The sequence below is a fragment of the Lepus europaeus genome, chromosome 9, assembly GCF_033115175.1.
Source record: "Lepus europaeus isolate LE1 chromosome 9, mLepTim1.pri, whole genome shotgun sequence".
Classification (NCBI taxonomy): Eukaryota; Metazoa; Chordata; class Mammalia; order Lagomorpha; family Leporidae; genus Lepus; species Lepus europaeus.
In genome coordinates, this window is record NC_084835.1 from 6,819,777 (window position 1) to 6,846,176 (window position 26,400).

General features: G+C 56.1%; 1 protein-coding gene across 3 annotated transcripts in view; it reads right to left on the reverse strand.

The window, feature by feature from the left end:
* SRGAP3 (SLIT-ROBO Rho GTPase activating protein 3) overlaps window positions 1-26,400 on the reverse strand; it is a 243,661-nt gene that overhangs the window by 38,160 nt on the left and 179,101 nt on the right. For 2 of the 3 annotated variants that reach the window (XM_062200379.1, XM_062200380.1), the window contains exons 6-12: window positions 26,269-26,397; window positions 25,004-25,225; window positions 23,262-23,363; window positions 20,499-20,696; window positions 15,297-15,381; window positions 8,257-8,284; window positions 3,759-3,861 (exon numbers count right to left, since the gene is read on the reverse strand). In XM_062200379.1, coding sequence (XP_062056363.1) covers window positions 3,759-3,861; window positions 8,257-8,284; window positions 15,297-15,381; window positions 20,499-20,696; window positions 23,262-23,363; window positions 25,004-25,225; window positions 26,269-26,397 — 867 coding nt within the window. Of the gene's footprint in view, window positions 1-3,758; window positions 3,862-8,256; window positions 8,285-15,296; window positions 15,382-16,143; window positions 16,186-20,498; window positions 20,697-23,261; window positions 23,364-25,003; window positions 25,226-26,268; window positions 26,398-26,400 lie in introns of those variants that run through there. The other variant, XM_062200381.1, reaches the window with a different exon arrangement.

Consider the following 26,400-nt stretch of genomic DNA (forward strand, 5'->3'; position numbering starts at 1 on the left):
TGTGTGTATATCTGTGTGTATCCATGAGTATGTGAGTGTATTGGTGTGTCACCATGTGTAGTATGTGTATCTGTGTGAATGTGTCACTGTATGTGAGTGTGTATGTATGTATATCTGTGTGCATCACTGTATCTGTTAGCATGGGTATGTCATGGTGCATGTGTGTGTATCTGTGTGTGAGTATGTGTGTCACTGTGTGTATGTGTGTGTGTCATGGTATGTATCTGTGACACTGTGTGTGCATCTATGTCACTATGAGTTGTGTATTTATTTATCTGTGAGTGTGTCTCTGTATGTATATCTGTGTGTCTCACTGTGAGTTATATGTGTGTGTACCTGTGTGTCACCATGAGTATATGTGTTTATCTGTGTATCTGTGTCACTGTGAGTTGTATGTGTGTGTCATTGTGTATATATGTGTATGTGTCTGTGTGTGAATGTATCACTGTGAGTTTTGTATGTGTGTATCTGTGTGTCACTGTGTGTATCTGAGTGTGTCACTGAGTTATATATGTGTACCTGTGTGTGTCACCATGAGTTTATGTGTGTATTTGTGTGTCACTGTGTGTATCTGTGTGTGTTACTGTGAGCTGTGTATATGTATCTGTGTGTCACTGTGTGTATCTGTGTGTGTTACTGTGAGCTGTGTATGTGTATCTGTGTGTGTTACTGTGAGCTGTGTATGTGCATCTGTGTGTCACTGTGTGTATCTCTGTGTTACTGTGAGCTGTGTATGTGTATCTGTGTGTCACTGTGTGTATCTGTGCATGTATCTGTGTATGAGTGTATACTGACTGTCCCAGACTCACATGCGGCTGCTGCCCCATCCCCTGTCACAGACCTAAGTGCAGACCCTCTCCTGGTCTCCGCAGGGGCCTCTGGCTTCAAGTCTGACCCTGACATGAAAGTGGGGCCACATGCTGTTGGAGAGGAGAACTTAAAAAAAAAAACCAAGGATTTTAAAAGGGGCTCACTGGAGCAGAGTCCTAGACATGCATAAATGTAACTACAACATATTTATCTACCATCCTCCCGTTCTTGTGGACGAGAGCTCTCGTCACAGGTGTGGCAGTCATGCACAAAGCCTGCCGCGGGGGACACACCACGGGGTTCCACAGATACCTGGAACTGCGGACAGCTCCTGAGCCTACACACACCTGTGATGAGGTGTGATTTATAAATGAGGCACAGTAAGAGGTGAACCACCACCAACAGTGAAATGGGGCAACCAGACCAATGTCCTGCAATAAAAGTCGTAAGGGGCCGGCGCTGCGGCATAGCAGGTAAAGCTGCCGCCTGCAATGCTGGCATCCCATATGGGTGCCAGTTCAAAACCCAGCTGCTCCACTTCCCATCCAGCTCTCTGCTATGGCCTGGGAAAGCAGTGGAAGATGGCCCAAGTCCTTGGGCCCCTGCACCCACGTGGGAGACCCAGAGGAAGCTCCTGGCTCTGGATTGGCGCAGCTGCAGCCCATTGCAGCCATGTGGGGAGTGAACCAGCAGATGGAAGACCTCTTTCTCTCTTTCTACCTCTACCTCTCTGTGACTCTTTCAAAAAATAAATGAATAAATAAATCTTTTTTAAAAAAAAAGTCATAGAAAACACTTTCTGGAATGCTCTGTCTCACATGTTCAGGCCACGGCTGCCACAGGTAACTGAGGCCACGGGAAGCTAAGGCGTGGATAAGGGACAATGCTATAGACTAGCAGACCAACCTCTGTCCTCGGGAGTGGTGGGGTGCGCTGGGATTACACTGCCCCCTCGCTCTCCGCAAGCCGCTAGCGCTGCAGAGTCAGACTGCGCCGGCCGCAGCCTGCCTGCACCCAGCTCCCAGGACACATCCCCAGCAAGTTTGCTCAGATGCACTGGTTGTGTGCGACCCAAGGCCACTATTCCAGCAACGCAGCCGCTCCCAGCTGCTGGGGGCTGGCACATCCCTCTTGCATTCTGCACCTGCAGGGGTGTGGCAAAGCCGAGATGGAGCTTTTACTCCAAAGACCAGGGTGTCCATTCCCACCCAGAGTTCTGGTGCCACGGATGCAGGCCAGGTTAGGGGCTCCACAGAGGACTGGCCACAAGGCAGCTACCCACACGGGCAAAGAATGAGAATGAGAAGGTGGCTGCCGGGGTGGCCACCTTGGAGTCGGGGCGTGTTAGCCAGACAGAGTAAGGCTAATTCCTTATGGTCACATGCCGTGGGACCTCTGTATGAAGAGAATGCTTCATTTCAGAGCTCCTCGTTCTCAAGTCAGATGGGAGCTGACTGCTCCCAAGTATCCTGACTGCAAATGTGGAAAAGCAGAAGGCGTCCCTGTGCCCAAGACTCCCTCCTGCCGCCTGCCCTCCGGGGGCTCCTCCTGGCCCAGCCCTCCCCGCCTTTCCTTCCCACTGCCCCACGGTGCAGCCCTTGGCACTCTGAGCAGGCACCTGCTTCTGGGGGACGGCCTAGCCAGCACCCATGCCACGCCACCCAGCGCTTTCCACCTCCTGCATGGAAAATGTCCGCAGCTCTGCTCTGAGCTCCTCGTGGGCGGAGCAGCCCCTGTCCCCTCTCAGCCATGGAAGTGGCCACTAGGGCAAAGGGGAAGGATGGCACAGCACAGTCTTGCAGGAGAGGCAGGGAGAGGCAGGTGACAGCTCTGGGCACAGCCCACCCTCCCACGATGGCCCTGGACACTCCACACAGTTCCACACGCACTCAGGCCCCCTGTTCCTGGCCGTCCTGAACGCTTCACGCCCCTTGGATCTTGTGATACAGCCCGTGCTGATCCCTGGCCCTGGGACACCCCAACTTGGGCCCTACTCTCCCACATCCCCTGTCCCCACTCTCTCTCTCCCACAAGTCGGCCAACAGGCAGGAGCAGTCCTGGGACTCAGGTCGGCCATCCCTGCCCACCCCAATGCCTGGGGCCAGCACAAGTCCAGGCCCTCTCTGTCCTGCAAGTCTGTACTGCACCCCGCTGAGGACAGAGGGTAGAGAGCTGGCACAGGGGCAGCTCCCATAACTTCACAACCGCCAGGAAGGCCCAACAGCCTTTCATCCCTGGAGGCAGGCAGGCTCTCAAACACCTGCCTGAGACCACCCCGTGCGATCCCAGTGGCATGTAGAACACATCTCCCCTTCCTCCCCCACCTGTGGCTCTGTGCAGCTCCAGCCTCAACTCTCCTGGCCCTTGGGTCTTGCATCCAGGACAGCTTTGTCCTTGCGACCTCTGCATCGGAGCAAGGAGAGGAGAGAAACTCCCCTGGCTGCAGGGTCAAGGCCTAGCCTAGAACACTACGGGGACAGCCTCGCCTCTTCTCCCTGCTCCCAAACCACCCACCAGGAAGTCGAGCTGGGTGGGAGGAAGTCTCTTGCCCAGCAGCGGGGAGTTTCCTGTGCTGGTGCCCCTTCCACTGCAAACAGCCTCCCTCGTATCCAACACTGGTCCCTACAGGGGTTTGCTTTGCTCCCAGCCACTGCCCTCTCGGGAGCCGTGGGTGAGAAGCAGGGGCCTGTGCGTCTCTGCCTGACCCTCAGGTGTCAGCCCCTGTGGGCGTGACCTCCGCCTGGCAGCTCCAATCCCTCCCTGAGCACCACAGAGGCACTTAAGGCAACTGGTCACAGGCAAAGCAGCTCAGGTTAGGGGTCCTCACGGAAGCTGGCGTGGGCTGCAGCCGGAGACCGGCTCCCCGGGGCGGCCGAGGGGACCATGGTGGAGGGAGGCTGCCATTACATCGGGCGCATTCGCGGACTCCGCGGCTCGCCAGCAAGTACCTTAATGAACGCTTCCATACTGCCGTTAAAGAGCTTATGGCTATACACTGAGAGAGGCCTAGGTCTCCTCGTTTTCTGTGGTTTGGGGGGCAGGCAGGGGGGCCTGGGGGAAAACGGAACAAAGGAATCAAGAAAGCAACCAATATAAACGTGCCACGGGGGAAGGTGCTCTCGCCACCCGCCACAGGGCGCACAGATGCACATGGGAGCCCTGCCCCCACCCGCTGGGTCCCAGGGCTCCACTGAAGGCCTCGGGGGCCGAGAGTCATCCCCCCTCCCCATGTCAAGCAGGAGCAACTCTCGCATCACAAGTCGGGGGTGGGGGGAGCACTCAGAGGCTGTGCATCTGCAAAGCTGACCCGATGGAGGGGGATCAGGGCAGAGACATGGGACTGGGAGCCTGAGAAAGCAAGAGACTTGCCAGCGCAATGGGGAAGGTCGCTCTTCTCAAACTGGTCACCAGTCTCAGGGCACCGGGACACTGCTCTTCCCGACGCCTCCTGGCATTTCCAGCGCACTGGATTACCTTTATTTCCTGGCTTTATGGGTCTGGCAATTGCTATCCTCATTGCAAAGATAAAGAAGCTGATCCCACGAGGGAGGCCGCAGCTTCTCTGGGAGTCCCTGGTGACCCAGGATGGTGGCACTGTCCCTGCTCTCCAGCCAAGTGCTTTCCAACCCACTGCCATGTGTGATGTCCCAACGCTGCATGTGCCGCCCCATTTTACAGGGGCAGAAACTGAAGCCCGAACAGGACAAGTGGCAGAGCCAGGCCTCTCTGGCTCCAAGCCCAGGGTTGTTCTTACCCGGCCATGGAGCCTTAGGCAACTTTGTCTTTTCTGGTCAAGGATTCCTCTTCCCCATGAGCTCATGCCCTGGGGTCAGCCTGGAAGTGTCTTGCTTTGCTCTGAGCTCTCCATTCCCAGGGCTCCAGCCTTGCCCACAAGGAGGGGAGCACACCACACACAGGTCACCATGAGCAGGGAAATGGCCACGAACACGGACCCGTTTCCAGGGCCGCTTACCATGCACACCCCCGGGCTGGCTGCTTTGCTCTCTTCACCCCCCAAGTGGGCATGACTTCTGGGGAAAGGGTCTTTCTGAGGTTCCAGGGAGGACCCCAAACCCAGAAGGGCAGCTCATTGCAACTGGCTTGGTCCAAAATTTGGAAGGCACAAACAATGGCCACACGTGACAAACCAAGACCCGGGCCCCAGGTCCAGACTGATTTCCAGGACGGGCAAGAAATGCCCTGGCTATGCTACAGTAGAGATAAATGAGGTGCGTGGGCCTGCACCTGCTGGCTCACTGGTGCCAGCCTCTCAGGAGCGCTGCTGTCCAGAGAACTCTCACCCGCACCTCCCAGGAGTTTGAGTACCGAGCAAACGCTGCCAACTCTAGGACTTGCATGGATCCAAAGATCATGCTACCCAAACCACAGAACCAAAAGAATAGCACAAACCAAGAGTTTGGGAGGAAACAGCAGGCAAGATTATATCAAGACCATCTTGGCTCCAAGTCAATTTGGTTAGCTAAGTCCGTGTCATTTCAGTTGCAAAATTATTGATTTTGGAGAGATGTGTGTGTGGTGGTGGTGTAGACCTGCTTTTGAATTTCCAAATGCAAACTCCAAGGAGAGTGCCGAAAAGGACACCAGGCCATCGGGTCTCAGTTTGGGAGTTAGGAATCACTCGTGGCTAGCAATAGGGTCGCCTCGTTTTCCTTCTGTTTCAGGTTCTGTTTCTGGATGTTTCCAGATCATTCCCTTGTCTCACACTGTGTTAAATTACTTTATGCACAAGGCAAATGAGTCTATGGAGGTGAAGAAGCGTGCCCAGCGTCACACAGATATAATGTGACCGTGGCTGGAGGCAGAATTCAGCTCTGCCTTCTCAAGGCTCAGGTGTGGCCATGAAATGGAGAAAGTGCTTTTATCACAGAACGCCCAACAGCAGCACTGACTCATCTACTGAACTGCCACGGCCAGCAAGAGTGGAGACGTTTAGAGCTGGTGTTGGACATCCAGAACCAAAAACAATCAGAGGTACCTAACTGGAGAGTTTCCTTGGAAGAAGCACCAAGGTGTTTTTTTGTTGTTCATTCGTTTGTTTGTTTTAAATTTTATAAAGTAGAATCAAGGGAAAATAGGATGTGTTTTCCCATTTTTCCTGCCCAATCCAGAGAGCCAAGAACTGCTGGAATCACTGCCGGGCTTCTGTTTTCGTGGGGTCCCCTGTGCGTGGACCGGACTCTGACAAGGAAACGTAGCTATCCCGAGAGTGCACGATACCAAACGACAGCGACTTACTGAAGAGCTGGGCGGGGCACAAGGTGGGGAGCCGGGGGACAGCTCAGCCACGGGAAGTGGGGCAGCCTAAGCCTTCCATCTCTTCTGCTGCTCAGTTGCAGAGCAAAAAGGAAAGAGAGAGAGAGAGGGAGAGGGAGAGGGAGAGGGAGAGAGGCAGGGGAAACAGGAACAGACAAAGCCACAGAGAGGAAGAAAGAGAAGCCAGAGACCAATGTCCCCTTTCTGCCTTTCAAAAATTAACAGATGGCAACACAGAGGTTGGCCTCAACATCACTCTGTGATGGAAAGGATGTGATTAAAACTGTCCCTTGACGGCCCCATAGCTGTGGATGTCAACATCCCAAGAGGTGGCAGTGTTACACTTCAACGGCAGCCCGAGTCCTGGAGGCTGTGTGTGGGTGTGCACGCCTCACATCTGTTCAGGCAAAGTCTCAACGACTTTATTTCGAACCCAGACCACAGGAGCAAGTCGACCTGGGTTGGGAAAGCCAGTAATCAAACTTCATGTCTAATCTTGCTTTGTCCTGTGCAGTGCACTATGGCGTCCACACAGGCTAACTGATGGGGCAATTCATATCTGTGCTCTTGTAGGGTAAGGATCTCACGTGTGAGAAAAATACCACATACTGCAGCCCATGTGCAAAAGCTGGTCCATCTGTCCAGGGCCAATGAAGCGGCTGGGGGCACCTGCCCAAATGACCGTCCAGAGGGATAGCGCCCACGGGCAGGAGTTTGATCCACAGCCAGGAGGCACCGCCACAGGGCCCTCCAGATTCACTCTGAATCCACCGCCAAGTTGGCAACCAGCTCGCCAGGTTCAACCACGTTTCTGGAGGTCAGCGAACCTACAGCTTATTCACAGTCGCCGGTGACTCTGGCCAGGAGATGGCATGGACCCAGGGAGGTGTGCAGTTTACTGCAGGGACTGTCCGAGTTGGGGTGGGGGTGGGGTGGGGGGATGACCTTGGATTTCCCAGGCCCTGAGTCAAAGAGGTTACAGGCCGCAACACGTCAGAAAAACAACAAGCATCCTTCAACTTCCTCCAAGGGAACGGCCAAGGCCATCTTCCCCCACACAAGCTCTGGGCATCGGTTTGATCCACCCCCGTGTGTCTCGCTGCTCAGAGGCTTTGGTATAAAACGTGGCTTCCGTTGGTCTGGGACTATGACAGCTTCCTCTTGCCAGAAAGATCACAGTAATAACGGGTTTGCTTCTAGAAGGCTCTCTGCGTCGCCCCATGTGCTGGGAGGCCCTCACCTGGTGTGAGTCACCCTCACTTCCCAAGTTGTTGGGCGAAACTTGTGGAGTGCCTTGGCCTCCCTCTGCTGGGCCCCGCAAACTGAAAACCCCAGAGTTCCCGGAGCCTCTGCCCCGCCTACTGCTCCCCCACTCCCACCAGGGCAGCTCTCTGCTCTCGCCAAGGCAGTGGCTTCCCAGGGTTCTGGGCCACCAGCAAGGCCTGCGGTGAATACAACAATGGGTCCAGAAAGTAAGGCCAAAAGCAACTCTTGACTGCCACACGACTGTCGAGAGCAGGTGTCTGGGCTGCACACCACAGATCTGTGGGACCTGACAAGGGGACAGGCTTTTGGGCACCCCTGACAGGGACAGGGCTGCGAAGGGATCTGCGCTCTGGCAGGAAAGGCAGCCGCCAGCCGTCTGCGGCCGAGGGGAAGGAGTTCACTGGCTCTGGTCTGCTCAGGGATAGCGCGAGGGCAGCGTGGAACAGGCTGGAGAGAAAGCACAACTCGCTCGGGTGTGGCTCCCCCCAGGAGCCCACTGAGAGCCCGCCAGGCCAAGCTGGGGAGCAGCAGCAGTGGTCAGGCTTTCTGTGTGCGCATGCGTGGCCCCTTGCTCGAGCGTGGGCAGCAAAGAGCAGCCCACAACCTGCCCGGGGCTGCTGGCTCTCACGCCTGCCCCTGCTGTGGGTCGCTGTCCCACACTGCTAACACAGATGCCTCACTGCCACCCAGCAGCCCCGGAAGCGCCCCAGAGCCAGCACAGAGGGCCGTGGCCCCACCATCCAGTGCTGCGAGCAGCAAAGCTGGCCAAAGAGCGGCTGTGTCTTCCTCAGCACCTCGCACCCCCGCGGGACACTGGTGAGGGGCTGTCCCGGCTTCCCTGGGCTCAGCCCACCCCACCCCACCCCTGACCATGGGCCGCAGGTCGAAGAGAACTCCCGCTCTCACCTGGTGGTGCCACACTCTGCTCTCTCCCCTGCAAAGGAAAGCATATGTGGAGGTTACGCTGGGGTGTTAAAAGTTTTAACCAGAAAAGTTCATCTTTTCCTGAAACAAAGACGACCCCTAGTGCTCACAGATGGCCTCTTCCATCTCCGCCTGTTCCCCACCCCCCAGCAGACAACCGGGAATGCACCCTCTGTCTCCAGAGGGGCCCTCAGGGAGACGTTGCTCATGACTGGGATTACTGGGCACGTGTGCTTGTGCACCTGGCTGCTTTCAGGCGACACGATGCCCTCGAGGGTCATCCACGAGCAGGGCCAGTACTGCACCGCAAGAAGAGGCCAGGTTTGCCTTACCCACTCCACACCAACTGCCCTCTTGGCATCTCAGACCTTCCACACCCTAAGCCCACGCCTGCCAGAGTCTTCAATCTGTCAGTCAACGAGCTGCCACCCACCCACTTGCTCAAGCCGGAGGCCCAAGCATTCTCCTTGGGACCTCTCCTCCTTCACGCGTGTCCCTTCGTTGCCATGCTGTCCCTTAGCCCAGGACACGCGTGCTTTCTCTGTAACTGTTTTCTGGTTCCACGGCAATCATCCTGACTCAGTAGCCCAAGAACTCTGAAGCTGCCACTCACATCATGTCTTCCCCCTTGCTCAGGAGCCTCCTGCTGCACCCGGAATAAAACCCGAACCTCTTCGTCTGCTCTGTGTGCCCTGGGCAGCGGTCCCAGTGAGCCACAGAGACAGCATCCACCGGGCGTGCTGTCGCCACTGCACACCCTGCTCCGGCTCAGACACTTCTGCAAGGTCCTCAAACAGCCCTCAGAGCTTCTGTCTGGGCTGCCTTCTCCTCGCCTTTGGGTCTTAGCTTAGACGTTGAGAAAGGCTTCCTCCATGTAGAGCTGACATCTGTCTCTTTATATCCCATTTCTCTTTACATCCTGTCCATGTATGGCTTAGCAATGCCCTCTTATTCACGGTTCGCTTCATCACAGGGCTGTTGTCAGTGGACCCCCACTGTGTGTGACCAGAGCAGGAACTGCGTCCGTTCCTAAGGCTGCTGTACCACCAACCTCTTAGTGCCTGGCACGAAGCACGCACTCAGCAAACACTTGTTGAAGAAGTAGATGAAAGAACAACCCCAAACCTCCAAGGACCGTGGGGCTGAACGATGATAACAGTCTCTACATGGATCGTGCAATTGTGCAAGAAGTGGTACAGTGCAGGTGCACACAGTGTCAGCCCTGCGGCCACAGATGAGCAGACTCGGAGGGGACTTTGCCCAGTCCCTGCTCAGGGCAGCATTCGGATTCCACCCTAGGCAGTCTGACTCAACTCTGGGCCTTGCCAGGAGAATCCCGTTCCAGCAATACAGACACGGGGTGTCCCTCAGACCCAGCAACTCCCTACAGGTGCCACTTGGCTTCTAACAGCACCACCTCTTTCTGGGCTTTGGGGATGCCACACCCTAAAAGACGGCATGGACTCAACATGTGGCTCTCAAAGGGAAGACATTAAATAGTATCTTTCCTTCCCCTGTCAAAACCGTCCTGCGAATGCAGAGGTCCGGGTCCCAGCGCTAATCCTCACATCAGCTCTGAGCTTCGTCAAGTCACTGCCTTTCTCTGAGCCTCACTGTCCCCGGCTTAAACTCTTCTCGTGCACTGGGTTTCACTCACACACATAAGCAGCATGTGAGCCCTGGTCATCGTGACAGCCACAGAGCACCCTCCCTGCCCCGCTGCCCAGCTGAGAGCCACACCAGCGCTGTCCGGCAGCAATGCATGGCAAGCGGCAATTTCTAGCAGCCCAGATGTGAGACAGAAAGACAAACGGTGCAAAATATAAGGAAAAGGGGTGCAGAGTGGCGCTTCCTCACACAGGGCATGACATGTAAGGAAAAGGGCACAGAGCAGAGAGGAGACGAGGTACGAACCCACAGCCAGACTGAATTTATTTAAAAATAAACCCTGAGAGGTGGGTGCAACTGCCAGCATGCACACAGACCGAACTTGTAGCAGAGGGACCAGACCCAGGGGGCTGGGCTTTTGTACATCCTAGGTGGGCTGGGGTGGGGGTGGGGGGCAGCAGGCAGAGGTGAACGTCTCCATACAGGTTGTTCAAGCTTTTCACACCTGGAGAAAAATACAGGTGGGGTGGGGAACAACACCAGATGTGAGACTGAACGGGTCTCCTCAAAGAAGGCAGGGATAACAAGAACCTACGACGACTGAGGCTTCGGTCCTTGTTCCATCACAAACAGGAGAGGTTGACTTCATTAAAGCAGTTAACCAAATATGCCATAAATACGTACTGTGGCAACATAAAAATTCTTTTCTTGGCCAGCACCATGGCTTAACAGGCTAATCCTCTGCCTTGCGGCGCCGGCACACCGGGTTCTAGTCCCGGTTGGAGCGCCGGATTCTGTCCCAGTTGCCCCTCTTCCAGGCCAGCTCTCTGCTGTGGCCCGGGAAGGCAGTGGAGGATGGCCCAAGTCCTTGGGCCCTGCACCCCATGGGAGACCAGGAAAAAGCACCTGGCTCCTGGCTACGGATCAGCGCGATGAGCCGGCTGCAGCGGCCATTGGAGGATGAACCAACAGCAAAGGAAGACCTTTCTCTCTATATCTCTCTCTCACTATCCACTCTGCCTGTCAAAAAAAGAAAATTCTTTTCTGCGAGTCCTAACTTGGAGGTCTGAAGCACATTCTTTTTTTTTTTTTTTAATTTTATTTATTTATTTGAGAGAGAGAGAGTTACAGACAGTGAGAGGGAGAGACAGAGAGAAAGGTCTTCTGTCCGCTGGTTCACTCCCCAGGTGACCACAACGGCCGGAGCTGTGCTGATCTGAAGCCAGGAGCCAGGTGGTTCCTCCTGGTCTCCCATGGGGTACAGGGCCCAAGGACTTGGGCCATCCTCCACTGCACTCCCGGGCCACAGCAGAGAGCTGGACTGGAAGAGGAGCAACCAGGACTAGAACCGGCGCACCCATATGGGATGCTGGCGCCACAGGCGGAGGATTAACCTACTGCGCCATGTCGCCGGCCCCTGAAGCTCATTCTGCACCTCTCAATCTATACTTCAAGATCAAGGGCAGAGGGGCCTGCATCGTGGCCCCTATGTGCCACAGCCCCTATACTGCTGTGCCCTATGTTGCGGCCATTTGAGGAGTGAACCAACAAAGGGAAGACATTTCTATCTCTCCCTCTCACTGTCTATAACTCTACCTCTCTAATAAATTAATAAAAATCTTAAAAAAAAAAAAAGATCAAGGGCAGGTGTGTGGCTGGTAGCCTGCGTCCCACCCAGCACAGCTCTGGACTCCTGACTCCCACCCAGCGTCGACACTCAGAGACTCCTAAAACAAAGACCAGAGCATGTGTCTTCTTTCCAAGGCCAAAGTGGGTGCTGCAGGGCCCAGCAAAGCACCTGTCTTTGCATAGATGGATAGACGGCAGGCGGGGAGAGCAGGGAGGAATGAAAGACCTGAGGCCATGGAGTGGACGTGAGGACAACTCAACACACACATGCCCCGGGAAAGAACCTCAGTACTGCCCTGCAGCTCGACGCCCACCACCAGTGCCTTCAGGGATACGGCGCCTCAACGTCCAACCAAATCAGAACTCAGAGAGCCCTGTCCTCCCCCTCCGAGGCCTGCTGGACCTTAGGAGCCTATGTTCCAGCTGGTGTCCCAGTCACTTTCTGGAAGGTCAGCCCGTCTTGGTCCTGGCGGCCTCTCTGCCCTGTGACCGGCTGTTAAACTTGTCCTGGAAGGGCTGTGCCCCATCTGCGCCACGGACGGGGCATGCTTGTCCTGGAGGGCCCTCAGTGAACCGGAAGCCCACCCACACTTTGAGTGCGTGCCGTGGGGCTTACAGAATGCCCAGACCCCACAGTAACAGAAAGGGCGTGGACCTAAGGCCCAGAGCTGAGGGCAATCCAAGAATTCTCTGGCCAGGACAATGAAACAGGAGGAGCCTAGGGCAGACGCGAGCATGGGCTCTTGGTCCCAAGATGTGCCAGGGACGTCCTTTGTAACAAGGGCTGCCGATCTGCAAGGCACCTGACTTGTTCTGACTTGTGTCTGGGATCACTCAGAACTCCACTTCTGAGAGAAGGTGGCCTGAAAGGCCTTTTGTCTTCTCAAGGTCGGGTCTCTCTGAGCCACGCTGTTGAGAGAAAACCTTAGAGAAAGGGAGGCACTAGACATTCATTTCACTAAAAAGAACAAAAAATTCCATTGGGCCCACATTTCTCAACTGTTTTCAAAATTTCCTGATCGTTGCCCCCAATATAAAGCAGCCCCAGATGACACAGAAAGGGGTACCCCGCCCTCTCCTGCTCTGAGAACTGTGCTCTGCTGAACCAGAGGGCCAAGCACACGGAGAGACTGACAGTCAGAAGGGCCAATCAGCTTGCATGCTGAGCACCCTTCATCCTTCTCGATTTCTCCACACCCCCTTCACCCAGTGGGAAAGAACTGCATCAACTTAAGTCAGTGAAGAGTCTCCCGCTACAAATTCTGCACAGTCACCCCGTGCCCCAGGAATCCACTTGCCCTTCTCTGGGCACCGGCTGGAGATGTGGCCTCAAGCAAGTCAGCTTCAGTTCTGCTCAACAACTTGAGTTAATAATGATCACTGGGACAATGGAGTGATGTGTTAGTAACGGGAAACTGAGAACCCGGTATCTGGAAACTATCTTTCCAACCTCTCTGCAAATACAAAACATTTCTAAAATTATCAGTTTATTGTAAAAGTGAAAACAAAAGCAACCTCTCTAGAATTGACCAGCCTATCAAGACTGCTCGCAGGTATCCAAGGATGCACCATGGGCAGCTTTTCCATTCACCAGAAACCAGGATTTTGGAGTTGATTCTAGAAGGTTCTCTGTCAGCTGCCCTCACACTTCTGTAGCGGCATCTTCTCATAGTGTTCCTGTTTTGTTGCCAGTCAGCTCCAAGCTTGGCAGAGGGGCTGTGAGTCACGTGTTGGGGCAAGGTGGGGTTAAAGGTTAAATAGCCATGGAGGACCAAACAGCCAGGAGTTCTGCCAACCACCACTCATCGCTCCCATCACTATTTCATTAGAGGCCGCGCAGGCACGGAGAGCTACGGGCAGCTGCACCTCACAGCTGTACCTCTCGGTGCTCACGGAGAAGCAGGGACTAGACCACCTCTTTCCGGCCACGGGACTCTTCCAGGATCTGACCCCACAGGGCCAAGTGACTGCAACCATGCGAGGGCAGAGCCGGCCCAGGCACCCATCCATAAATCCAATCCCCCCTCCCTGTGAACGCGTCCTCTCACTCACTGCCCTGAGCTCCCGAGACCTCTGCCTCTTCCCTCCCCTCCCTGCCACACACACTTCAGCAAGGCCCCTTCCACCCCAGCCCCACACTGGAAAGTCAGCGCAGGTGACACCTGGGGGCTGGGGTGCGGAGGACAATGCACATGCTCACAGCAGCTCATCATCCCTCCTGCCTCCCAATCAACGGGCCCTGGCAGACGGGCACCTCCCAAAGCCGGACACCCCCACAATGGCCCGGCTCACCAGGTGGGAGCAGGCTAACCCTGGAATCACATCATGGATGATGGGGATGGGGATGGGAGGCTGACGGCCAAGGGACGAAGGGAATTCTGGAGGGGAGGGCGAGTTCCATAACCTGATCTGGGTGGTGGTCCAACAGACAGAAGCCAGGGCCCAGGGGCAGGTAAGGGCTTGGCTCCTGAAGGGCAAAGCGGTGCTGGGCATGGCTGGAGCACTGCAGGCAAGGGGAGCGGGTGGCGGCATGGCGGCGTGCAACCAGGGGCAGGCGCCGGCCGGAGAGCAGCTGGGATTTATCCCAACCGTGGCTGGCAGCCTTTGGGCCATTCTAGTCTCCAGGACCCTCGAGGGCCAAACTCTGCCTTGTACGTGGCGATTTTCCTTCTCTGGACCCAGACCCCTGGGCCAGGCCATGCCAATCACATTCCCAGGAAGTAGCACCTGTTGGTAACCTCTAGGCTGGGTCCCTGGATTCCTGCTTCCTACCTGATGGGCACCCCCCTGTCTCTTTGCCTTGGGCTTCTCCTCACCCTGCCCCCAACCCTTGACTGTGGCTGCTTTCTGTTGTCTGCGGCCAGACCCCTCCCCACAGCTGAACCAAGGCGGGGAGCAGGCTCAAGACACTGCCCTTGCCCCAGGAGAACAAGGGCTGCACGGCTGGGGAGTGGCCTCCGGGGTACACACCCCACAGGGTGAGCAGGAGGGGACAGCACCTGTGAGCTGCCTGCTGCTGTGCCTTGAGTCCAGGAGCTGTCATGCAGCTCCAGAGAGCTCACCCGGCCCCTCTGACCACGGATGAAGGAGGTTCATTTCCTGCTTGCACACTGACCAGGCCGTACCCATGACCGGGCCCCTGGGCTGCCACCAGTCACCCTCATGTCTCTCCCAGTCAGACTTCCGGTGGTTTCTTGGGAATTAATGAATGTTATGCATGAACCCTCTTGGACTTGGGGCTTCCGTGGTGTGACATGACACAAGGTGACAATCCAGCCTGCTCTGTCCTGACAGGTGGTCCCAGTACCAGGCCTCCAAGTGCCTGGGCCCCTCAGCAGCTCAAGGGGCCACAGCAGGACGCAGTGAGGAACAGCCCCTCCCCACCTGCCTCACTGCCATGATGTGAACAGGGTTCCACCCCAGTTCATGCCGACGTCTACACCATTACTGCTTATGGCTGAAGGACTCAGCGCAGAAACCTGACACAACTGTGGGGTCCAGGAGCACAGACACTCGAAGTCCCTGGCGGCATGTTTGGAAGGTGTTCCCGTGAGGCAGTGGGTGATGCTGCCCAGCCGCCCCAGCTGCTCTCTCTGCTTCCTGGCTTCTGTGGGGTCCTCCCTCTGCACATGTCCCCCACCCTCATCAGACGCCAGACTAACGGGGCTGCCCGATCTTGGACTGGGAACCTCCCAACCCGTGAGTCGCCCTAAGCCTCCCTCTGCTGGCCAGCCCCCTCAGGGACCACAGAGCGGAGAGCCTTGCGAACACGTGCACACACTCACCCTCGCCCAGCGTCTGCTTGAGTAAGGCGTGCTTGGCCTGAAGCTTGGTGATGAGGTTACTGCCATTCACATATTCTTTAAATTTCTGTAAGACACAAGGCACAGAGGAGTCACAGACTGCAGGGCCCGGGCTGGAATCTCTGACCTCTGGGTCACAGAGGTCATGGGGGTGAGGTCACCATCAAGACACCTGGAGTGGGGAAGGAGAGGCCTCAGGGCCTGCCCAGTGCTGCTGTCCAGCCTCGCAGGGCCCTGGCCTTCAGGTCAGGATTTGGGAGCACAAAGGAAGCCAGGAGGTTGTGAACGAGGCTTTGTCAGGCTATGGCTCGGGCGGAACCAAAGCCAAGGCTTTCTTAGTCATCAGAGCTCCCCTGTGCCTCCCGGCCAAGGGCAACAGAGATGGCAATGTCACAAGGCTGTGCAGGTGAGGCCAGCGTCTTGTGGGACGTGTCAGGAGCCAGAGAAAGTGTGGCTCACGCCAGGCCCTGCTCTGGGGGAAGAGGGTGCTGGTTGTATCTGAATGAAGATCCCAGGCTGTCGGGGAGACAAGGACAGCACAGGAGAGCGGTCTGCCCACCGTCTCGCAGAGGTCAGCCGTGCACCGTGACCACCGTGGGCTGCCCTCCTGGGCCAGGCCTTGCCAAGCTCTGTGCACTTTGGAGCAGAAACATCCAGAACAGAAACCCAGGCCCCTCCCCACAGCCGGTCTGGGCCTCCGCCACACCTGCACGGTCCCAGCTTCCCGCATCTCCCCTGCTGTGGCGGCACCGTGTCACAGGTGCTCTGGGACACGTCCCCGCTGAGCCCCGAGGCGAGAGGCGGTGGGACCCGCAACCATCTCATTTCTGGCACGGGTGAGGTGCTTCGGATTTCACTGGATCCCATCGCTCTGGGGGTGAGGTGGGGAAAGAAACAATAAAGAAAGCTGTGGACGAAAACCAAGCAGGAACAGTGGTCTGGGAGCCCGGGGACACCTCGCTGCAGAGCGGAGCCCTGAGCAGAGGCCCAGGGTGGCCAGCAAGTGGCCGTGCTGTGTGTGAAGGAGCTGTGTGTGCATGGCGACCGCCGAAGCTCTGAGAACAAGGCCAAGGGCACACACAGCTGCCCCACACCCGCTGCTCCCCTGTCAGACAGCTCTGCTCTGCTGCCCCAGCCGGCGCTCTCCGGACGGGCGGGGGAGTGAGCCCGCAGGCTCAGATACCCCTCGTCACGCTACAAGAGGGCTGAAGGCGGCGGTGCTGGAGAGGCAATGCTGGGCAGCCTCACGCGGGCCCATCTTGAGGGCGTGGGGCCAGGAACGACTGGGCTGGAGGGGGCTGGGTGCCCACTTCTCCATGGTCATACTTGACCTTCAGATGTCAGCAGTCACTCCAGTCTGTATCTGCAGAGGACTCCAAGCTTTGCAAACACACAGGCTGGGGTCTCCCCAAGTCTGGGCCGGCAGATGTGGAGACAGCGTCTCTCCTCCTCTACCCAGATGGACATGAGCCCGGGGCTGCAGCACTCACTGTGGGGCCTTGGGTGCGGGCTGCACAAGTCTGTGTCCACCGAGACCCCAGCCTCGTAACCAGCAGGGGGTGCTGTCACAACACAGATGCCATCCTGGGATCCTCATCTCCCTTCTGGGGAGGACCACAGCGACCCAGCAGTACTCAAGGTCCCAGAGCCCCACCTTGGGGAACGTGGCAGCTGAGAGCCTGCGTTTGGAACAACACCCCAGGGGCTGGTGTTGTGGCACAGTGGGTTAAGCCGCCGCCTACAATGCCAGCATTCTATATGGACACTGTTTCATGTCTTGGCTGCTCCACTTCCCATCCAGCTCCCTGCTAAAGTGCCTGGGAAAGCAGTGGAAGGTGACCCAAGTGCTTGGGCCTCTGCACTCACATGGGAGACCTGGAAGAAGCTTCTGGTTTCCTGGCTTTGGCCTGGTTCAGCGCTGGCTGTTGTGGACACTTGGAGAGTGAACCAGTGGATGGAAGATTTCTTTCTTTCTCTCTCCCTTTCCCTCCCTCCCTCCCTCCCTCCCTCTCTCTCCCTCTCTCTCCCTCTCCCTCTGCCTCTGCCTCTCCCTCTCCCTCTCTCTGTCTCCCTCCCTTCCTCCCTCTGTAACTTTTAAATACATTTAAAAAGAGAGAGAGTGAGGTAACATCTTAGGGCCACTGATCCTGGACACTGGAGAGCTGTATTTGATTCTGTGCTTCTGCTACTCAAATCTTTCTGTCTCCATCGCCAAGGTGAACTAAGCCTGCTGCTACCCCTCCCCCACGCTCGGAGCCCCTCAACTCTGTGAACACCGGAGGCCCCCAGGGCTCATGGTGAGTGTCTGGACAGCACAGGATCCTTCACACACATCAGCTTTGCTTTAGTTCTTGACAAGGTCTAAGAGTGCCCTCAGAAGAAACAGTGTGGCTCAACTGTGGGTTTTCTTTTTTTTTTTTTAAATCTATTATCAGAAATTACACATTAGTATTAGATATGGATTTTACTTTTTTTTCATTTAATGGCATGTGATATATTTTTTAAAAAAACATTTAGTTATGGGGCCAGTGCTGTGGTATAGTAGGCTAAGCCTCTGCCTGCAGCACTGGCATCCCATATGGGCACAGGTTCATGTCCCGGCTGCTCCTCTTCTGATCCAGCTCCCTGTTAGGGCCTGGGAAAGCAGCAGAAGATGACCCAACTGCTTGGGCCCCTGCACCCGTGTGGGAGACCCAGAGACATTCCTGACTCCTAGCTTGGGATCGGCTCAGCTTTTGTCATTGCAGCCATTTGGGGAGTGAACCAGTAGATGGAAGACCTTTCTCTCTGTCTCTCTCTTCTCTCTATAACTCTACTTCTCAAATAAAATAAAATCTTGAAAAAAGTTTTAGTTAGTAATTTGTTTGTTTGAAAGCAGAGTAACAAAGAGGAGAGAGAAGAGAGGGAGAAAGGTTGAGGTCTTGCATTTGCGGGTTCACTCAATGGCTGGGGCTGGACCAGGCTGAAGCCAGGAGCCAGGACCTCTATCCAGGTCTCCCATTTGGGTGGCAGGGGTCCAAGCACTGGGTCCATCTTCTGCTGCTTTCTCAGATGCGTTAGCGGGAGCTGCATCGGAAGCAGAGCAGCTGTGTCTCAAACCAGCGTTCCCATCCAGGATGCCGGCATCTGAAGTCGCAGCTTGCCTCGCTGTGCCGTAACGCTGTCCCCAGCAACCGCTGGTTCTCAGTGAGAGTTTTGGCAAGGCTATCACAAGATCAAGTTTGATGTGGGAATGACTGGACTTGTGAAGGGATTAAATGAGCGCCATTCTATCAACGGCACCACAGTTGCTTATTTTCAGCAACTCCGTCTCCAGCCTTGGCCCTGGGACATTACTAGTTTTCTGTGAACTTCAAGTTTGGAAGCCACGCCCTGAGTCATAGAGGCTGCCCAATCACTAAACAGGTGGAAGACTAGGTACCAAGTGTCTGAACCACGCATGGAGCCCAGCACGAGGGAACCTGACTGCTGGAACATGAGCCCAACCCAGGACATCACCACTCAGTCTCCAGTATGGCTGCGCACAGGGAGCGAGGAGCCAATATTGTTATCTTTAAAGTAGTATCCACAAAGGCATCTCAAAGGGTGGTGGGAAATGAATTAAAAGTTAAGTTTAGGGGTGGGTACTGGCCTGGCTCTATTCTCCCCATCCTCCCTCCCACCCTGCCCCATCTCAGAGCGTTTCGGTTCAACCCCTGGCTCTGGCTCCTGACTTTACAGCCTCCTGCCAAGGCAAAGCCTGGGAGGCACAGGGGCCGCCCCAGGGAATGGCTCCAGCCATCCGGGTAGGAGACCCCGGCTGATTCCCAGCCATCAGCTTCAACTCTGCAGGCATCCAGGGACGGGGACAGGACCAGTGGACGCGAGCTCTCTGCTCGTCTGCCTCTCTGTCTCTCAAAACAATGCTGAAGATAAAATCAAAGATACATTTATTTTGGTGCAAAAAAACCTTTGAAGTCCACAGAGCTTTCTCATAATCCTTATTTTCCATGAAGCTTTTGATGATTCCACAGAGGCATGGATTTCAAATTTTTTTTGCACCACAAAAAAAGTTATCTTATAATTACATTTTCCATGAATTTTTAAAAATAACGCTGTTAGGATGTTTACATACGCTCGCAGGATGTGTGATCTTAGGATGTGAAGTGTTAAGCAGAGAAGGGGGTGCAATTCCGCTCTTCTCTGTGATCAGACTACTGCAGGAATCAATCCCTCCCTCCCTCTCTCTGTCTCGGTTCCTCTCTCCCTCTCTGCCTTTCCAATAAAAAAAGAGAAGAAAAGAAAGAAGCATTTGCAAATGGAATGTCTTCACGGAGGTGGTCCTGGGCACTGAGGCCACTCATTCCCAAGCTCCCCAGGCAGCGTAGAGAGCACTGGTGCGTGAAGCCTGGAGAAACCACAACCCGGCCCGGCCCCTCGCAGCCAGGGCACGGCTGTCATGTGGAAGCAGCTTGTCTCTGGGTCACCCGCGAGAACAGAGCCGACGTCAGCAGCCAGAAATCCTGGCGAGGGAGCTGTCGGAAGCCAAAGAGGATAAAGGAAAATGTGGTGCTATCCACGTCAGCCGCAACTCCAAGGGTCTGTTTGGGAGGGAGGGGCCGGGCTCTCAGCCCTGAGTGCCTTCCAAGGGGCCCGCGTGACTGCTGGGCAGGGACACAGCTGAGCAGATGCTGAAGGGCCTGGACAACTCGAGAGCTCAACAGTCACAGATCTGTGCTGATCCAAAGCCCAGGTCCCCTTCGCTTTGTCCCTTCCTGTCCTTGGCCAAATGGAAAGTCACTAACCTGAAGCTTCCACAAAGGGCTGGCAAGCCCTGAGCAATTTTCTTGTGTTGTCAGTGTCACTGTCTCCAAAGCACACACCCCCAAATTTCACAGACTTCAACCCCAAATCCAAAGCATACCTTGAGGCTTGCTACTCATTTTTCCCTCACCTAACTGAATACAACTCTCTGTCTGTCCTGTCTCTGTCTCTCTGTCTCTCTTTCTTTCTCTAGGTTGTTTAGCAGGGAAATTTCTCTAACTGCCAGCCAAGGTCAATGCCATTACTGCTCACTGGTAGCTCACTCTCTGCATTTTGGAAAACCAAGCCACACTGGTCAAAGTGACCCCTGTGGCTGCACTGGCTCCTGTTTCCTGGGCCAGGACTCTGCAGACGGTGGGCTCTGGGTTAGACGCCGCTTACCGTGAAGTAGAACACCTCGGTCTCCTGCTGGTTGGCCCTCCTCTTGGCGATGTTGATCTTGCTCATGTAGGTCTCGGAGGCAGCCGACTTCACGGACTCTGTGGAGCGGCTGTGCTGGAAGGCGTCGGACACGTCGAAGTCCTCCACAGTCAGCATGTCCTGCAGGGTCTGCATGGTGGCATCCAGGGTCTTCCTCACCTGGGGAGATGGCACACGGACACAGCTGTTGCTCTCCGGATGCCTGGGACCCTCCAAAGTCTCTTCCTAACGGTGGCTCGACCTCCGCCTCTCCATGCAGCCTCCAGGAGGCGGGGGGGACACACGCGGTCACGGACGGCCCCATTACACTGATACGTGCCAGGCTGGCTGGGGTAAGAAGCCAGGTGGATAGAATCAAAGCCATTTCATTGTCCTGCTTTGGCCAGAGAGAACCCTGGGCAATGCAGGGATGAACTAGGTGCAGGTTTCCAGGTTTGCTTCTCTTGGCCTGATTCTGCAGCCCCAGACTGGCTCCTCCCCTGCGTAGGGTCGGTACCATGGAAACCCCAAGTTCTCTTCCTTCAGGGGAGGGAGGGGCGGAGCCTGGCTGGAGTGGGCAGCACCCTCCCTCAGTGAACTTCCTGGGTACCATCCCTGGGGAGCTCTGTGAGGCTGGCAGTGGAGGCGCCGGCTGCTCAGGTGGATTCAACCTCTCTCCTGCACCCAGGTGGGACCACCCAAGACCACGCAAGCAGGGCACAGGAGCCCCGACCTCACTACTGCCCTGAGCTGTGCCTACGTGGCAGAACCCACACTTAGAGAGCCACAGGGAAAGCTGTGTCTACCTTTGTGCAAATCCGTGTCTCAAAGTCTCTTTGATGTCAGTCAGACCCCGGCTTAAATGTCCCCTCCTGGTGACATCAACCCCTTCTGATGTCTTAACTTACTGTCTATTACTGTCTAATATGAGGGTACTTTGGAAGTTTTCTGGAAAAAATGGAATTAAAAGATAAGTTGATTTTGGTGCAAAAAATCTTGAAAGCCCTGTATCGTTTTTCCAGAACACTCATTTCTCATAAACTTTCTGAAGACTGCTCATATGCATGAATTCCAGAAATTTGGCGGCAGGCTCTGTGGTGCAGCATGGTAAACTGCCCCTTGGGACACCTGCATCACCTACTGGAATGTTGGTTCAAGTCCCAGCTGCTCCACTTCCAATCTAGCTCCTTCCTAATGCATCTTGGGGGCCAGTGGATGATGATCCAAGAGCTTGGGCCCCTGGCACCCTCATCGGAGACCTGTATGGAGTTCCCGGCTCCTCACTTCAGCCCTATTGGAGTGACTGGGGGAGCAAACCAGTGGATGGAAGACTTTTCTCTCTCTCTCTCTCTCTCCCCCCACCGTGTGTGTGTGTGTGTGTGTGTCCACTTCTTAAAAATTTTTTTTCACACCAAAATAAACTGATCTTTCAATTCCATTTCCACGAACTTTCTGAAGCACCTTTCGTGCACACTCACTCACTCATTGGTTTGCTTCATTTAGTGTCATAGTTTTAATCTGTTTTCTCTCACTGGGATACGAACTCCATGAGAGGGGACACCACACTGTCAGGTTCACCCTGTTTACTCTCCATCCAGAGCAGTGCTCAGCATGAAGACCTGCTCAACGCACACCTGAATAAGTACGACTTGGCAAAACACCTGCGGGGAAAAGACGTCTCCTTTCGAATGCAGACTCACTCAGGTTCAACACCAGGTGATTCACATCCATGAGCAGCCCACCTGGAGAAAATCTGCTCCACTCTTTCCTACAGACCTCATTTCCAGTTTGAATTCCATTCACGTTATGATCCACATGAACAATTTAAAACCCTCTAGGGGAAGACGAAGGGCACACAGGAATAAGGAAGACAATCGCTATCTCCTGTGTCTTGCCAGATTTGAAACACAAACACACAGCGTGGCTCGAGACGGCCACCCCAGCCCTGCTGTGACTGCTGTCATCCTGGGCCACGCTCTGTCCCGTTTGTCCCAGATCTGTCCTTACTGGAGACACAAAGTGCGCTGGCCTCTCTGCCCAGGCCCTCTCCTGAGATCTGAAGGCAGGGCCTCCCCACCTGACGGCACTTCCCAGGATAAAGCTGCTGCCCACGCCATGGGTGGCACCTCCCCCACCCTGGTGTCCTGCCTCCCGGGGACTCTGGTTGGTTGACATCCTCCTTGGAGGGAGGTGCCCAGGCTGTGGTCAGGTGTTTCCCACGTGGTTCCTTCAGTCCACCCTGGAGCGCAGCGGCCACAGCCACTGTTTCCATCTGGGCCCCTGGCTGCACGTGTGTGGGCATGGTAAGACTCGCCCACTCCCTTATTTTTCCATGAATTTTCAAATGCCCACCATCACTTCTGATGAGGAAAGTAGAAACCCCACTGCCAAAAACAGAAACCAGCGCTGAGACAGCCAGAGGAGCCACCTCTGACCTCAGCACCCAGACGAATCCCGCGGAGCCCGCCCTGGGTCTCCCCTGTGCGCCTGCGACGACCTGCTCAGGATCACCGCCGGCACAGACCCTGCCTTCTCGCGTCTTTCCTTCCCCCAGCATCTTGTGAGCACCGCCCCAGGCCGTTGAGGACTCCCGGTGAGAGTGGCTCTCGGGGTTGTGTGACACCCCCTCTTACAGGTAAACCATGGAGCCTATGTGTTCCACAGCAGGAGTGGACTCCCCAGGACAGGATGGGCCAGGCTGCCGCGGTGGGGAGACCCCTTCCCGGGCAGGCAGAGGCCACTCACCTCCTCATTCTCTATCCTGAGCGTGGCCAGTCTGGACTGCAGCTGGTGGTGCCGCATGAGCAGTTCTGTCTGCACGGGCTGCTGGGCGCTGACCTGGCACACCTGCAGAGACACAGCCGCCACCTGTGCTTGCCGAGCCCGCTCACCCGTCCTTCACATCCCTCGGACAGGTGAAGACCCCAGCCTGAGGCACGTGGCTCGCACGCAGGGCCCCATGGAACCCAGCTGTTCCTGCCCAGCGGCCGTTCTCTTGCCTCCCAGTCACACCTTCCGCATCGGTGGAGCACCCAAGGGGTCACTAAGAGCTTGGTCGCGATCTCATCCAGCAGAGCGAAGCCCTGGACTTCAAGGCAGAGAGCTGAGGCAAGAGAGCGAGCGCCCGAGCGAAGCCGAGAGAAGCAAGATGCAGGCGGCTGCAGCCGAGCACTGCCGACCGCACGGAAGTCGCAGGTGGTGGCTCTGTGAGCCCCTCTTCCCCCGTGGGAGAACACAGCCAGCCCTCCAAACCCAGGGGGTTCATGCCCTCAGGTCCAGCCAAGCACGGACCGAAAACACACAGGGAAAACCACTGCGTCTGGACTGAACAGGTGCAGACAGCGTGCGTGAGTGTGTGAGTTATCATTACTCCCTAACCAACAGGGCATAACGACAGCACATTCACACAGCCCGCACGTTGTGTTGGGTGGCATGACTGCCGGGGTACGGGACGATGTGTGCAGGTCCTGTCCAGGTGCCACACAGTGTCACGTAAGGGACTGGAGCGTTTTGCCGTCTGGATGCAGAGTAACAACCGTACCATCCTCCCTAGGCTTTCATCTGTACCTGAGCCCCCACCCCTTCCGGGAACACAGGAAAGACCCGACGGGACAGGATGCCTCTGCAGACCGAGCCGGTGATCCCCCACTACCACACTGGACAGTGCTCAGCAGCGGCCACACAGCGGGGGTGGGGCGCAGGACTGCACGGGGGCAGTGGGGTGAGGCAGGAGCATCAGCACCCCTGGCACATGAAGAAAACAGGCAGAGCTGAGCAGGGTGCAGGGTGCCGTGGTGGCGGCTACGCTCCCTGGAGTCCACGGCAGGCCTGGGTCCCCTGCTCCAAGAGGGAGAAGCAGCCCAGGGGCCATTTGTGTCCAGGATTCTGTGACCTTGGGCTGACCAGTAGCTCTACGCTGGGGTTGGGGACAAGCGTCCGCCCTGCCTCCCTTTTACAAATGTTCAGAATAGAGCCAGGATCTGTGTAGGAGCCCTGCAGGCCCCTCAGGCAGGTGGCAGCTCATGGTGGGGTGGGGGTGGGGCAGGCCACGCTCCCGAACTTCCCAGCCTCGAGAGCCAGCAGCCACCTGCGTACTGTTCTTTGTGAGTTATCCAGACTTGTATTAACAGAAAACGGGCTACGACACGTGTGCCTGAGGAGCGGCTTGAGCCCAGCGGTTACGCCATCGGCACCCTACATTAAAGCGCCTGGGCTCTGTGCTGGCTCCTTCCCGCTGATGCACACCCTGGGGACCAAGGGTGATGGCTCGGGCCGGTGGGTTCCTGCTACCCACGTGGGAGACCTGGACTGAGTTCCCAGCTTCCAGATTTAGCTGTGGACTTTAGGGAGTGAACCAGTGGATGGGAGCAAACTCACTGTTTCTCTCTTTCTCTCTCATTCTCTGCCTTTCAAATTAATAAGTGATTTTTAAAAAAGGAAAACAAGAAAGGACACAGCCTCAAGCGCAGGCTGCTGGGGAGGCCGACCTCGTCCCCCATGTGGGGCTGGAACTCGAACTTGAGTGGCGGGCAGAAGACCTGGTTGCACATGTCCATGACCGTGTGCTTGTCACTCCGGGAATCCAGGCTGTCCACAGCGCTCTCGATGGCGTCCAGTCCCTCGTGGCGCGAGGTCTCCAGGTTGTATTCCGCTGAGAGGTAGGTCCGGAAGGTGCGGGCCAGGCTGGCGTGAAACCCCAAATCGCAGCACTTGGGGAGAGGCAACGACAGGAGGACACCTGTGAGTGCCCAGGCCACAGAGCCATCCACCCGCAGGCCTGGTGCCCTTTGGACACTGCCCCACACCCCAGACCACGCAGTGCTCTCAGAAGGGAGCTGAGAGCTTTCCTCGGCCGCCTTTCTCAATCTTAGGCTTCTGAGAGTGCAACCCTCTGCCTTCTGGATTCAGTTTAGAAGTCACTTCCTCCAGGAAGTCTTCCTTGATGTCCTTCACTGAGAGTTAGGGTCAGGGTCCATGTTTCCTTCACCTCCCTCACGGTGGCACCTGGCACAGGGATTGCCCAAGAATGTGTCCTCTGTGGGGTGAGTCCCATGAGGACTAAGCCACTGGCTCTTGCCCACAGCTGCTTCTCAAGTCATAGACCACAGTAGCAACTCAACAAATACTGAACAAACAATGGGGCTGAAAGAATACAAATCGGAGTCCAGAAGCAGGAGAGAGGAGGGGTCTAGCCTCAGGCCACTGCGGAGGCCAAGCAGCTCCCTCTCTTGCCAAAGGGGAATCTCTGACTCTCCAGCAGGACACCCCAGGGCCGGTGGGCAAGGATCCACCAGGCACTCAGGAACCTGGACTGAGCAGTCAGGGACCAGGACTCCCATCTGTGCAGGAAGGAGAGAGAACACCAGGCCCGTTGTCCCCAGCGTGGTCCTCGGGGACCAGCGTTTCATTCCTCTTGGTTTAAACTGCCTGACTCCACCCCCACGGGAAGCTGATCTGTGCCCTTCTGCTACGTATCAACACCTCCTTTACCACAGTGGAACCCCCAGGGCACGCATTGCACAGGACTCCCGCAGACCCCTCAAACCCAGCAGAGCAGGAGGAGGGCCCATGGGAAGGTGGTGCTGAACATGCGACTGTGCCCGAGAAAACCGTGTAGGCCCACCCGTGGTTCAGCAGCCCCCCGCCCCCTCCAGCAGGCTGCAAAGGCCTCTGGCCACCCCCGCATGGCAGCTAAGGACCCAGGGCAGCCTGGGCGAGGACCTGGGCAGTGCCAGGCTCCCCAGGGGCTCACATCAATCAGGTCGGAGACGTCATGGATGTAGTATTTGCTGATCGCCGCGTTGGTGGCTGCCAGGTTCAGCAGGTAGTCGTTGCGGGCCTTCGTGCACTTGAGCTTGTTCTCGGAGTACTTGGCCTGCCTCTG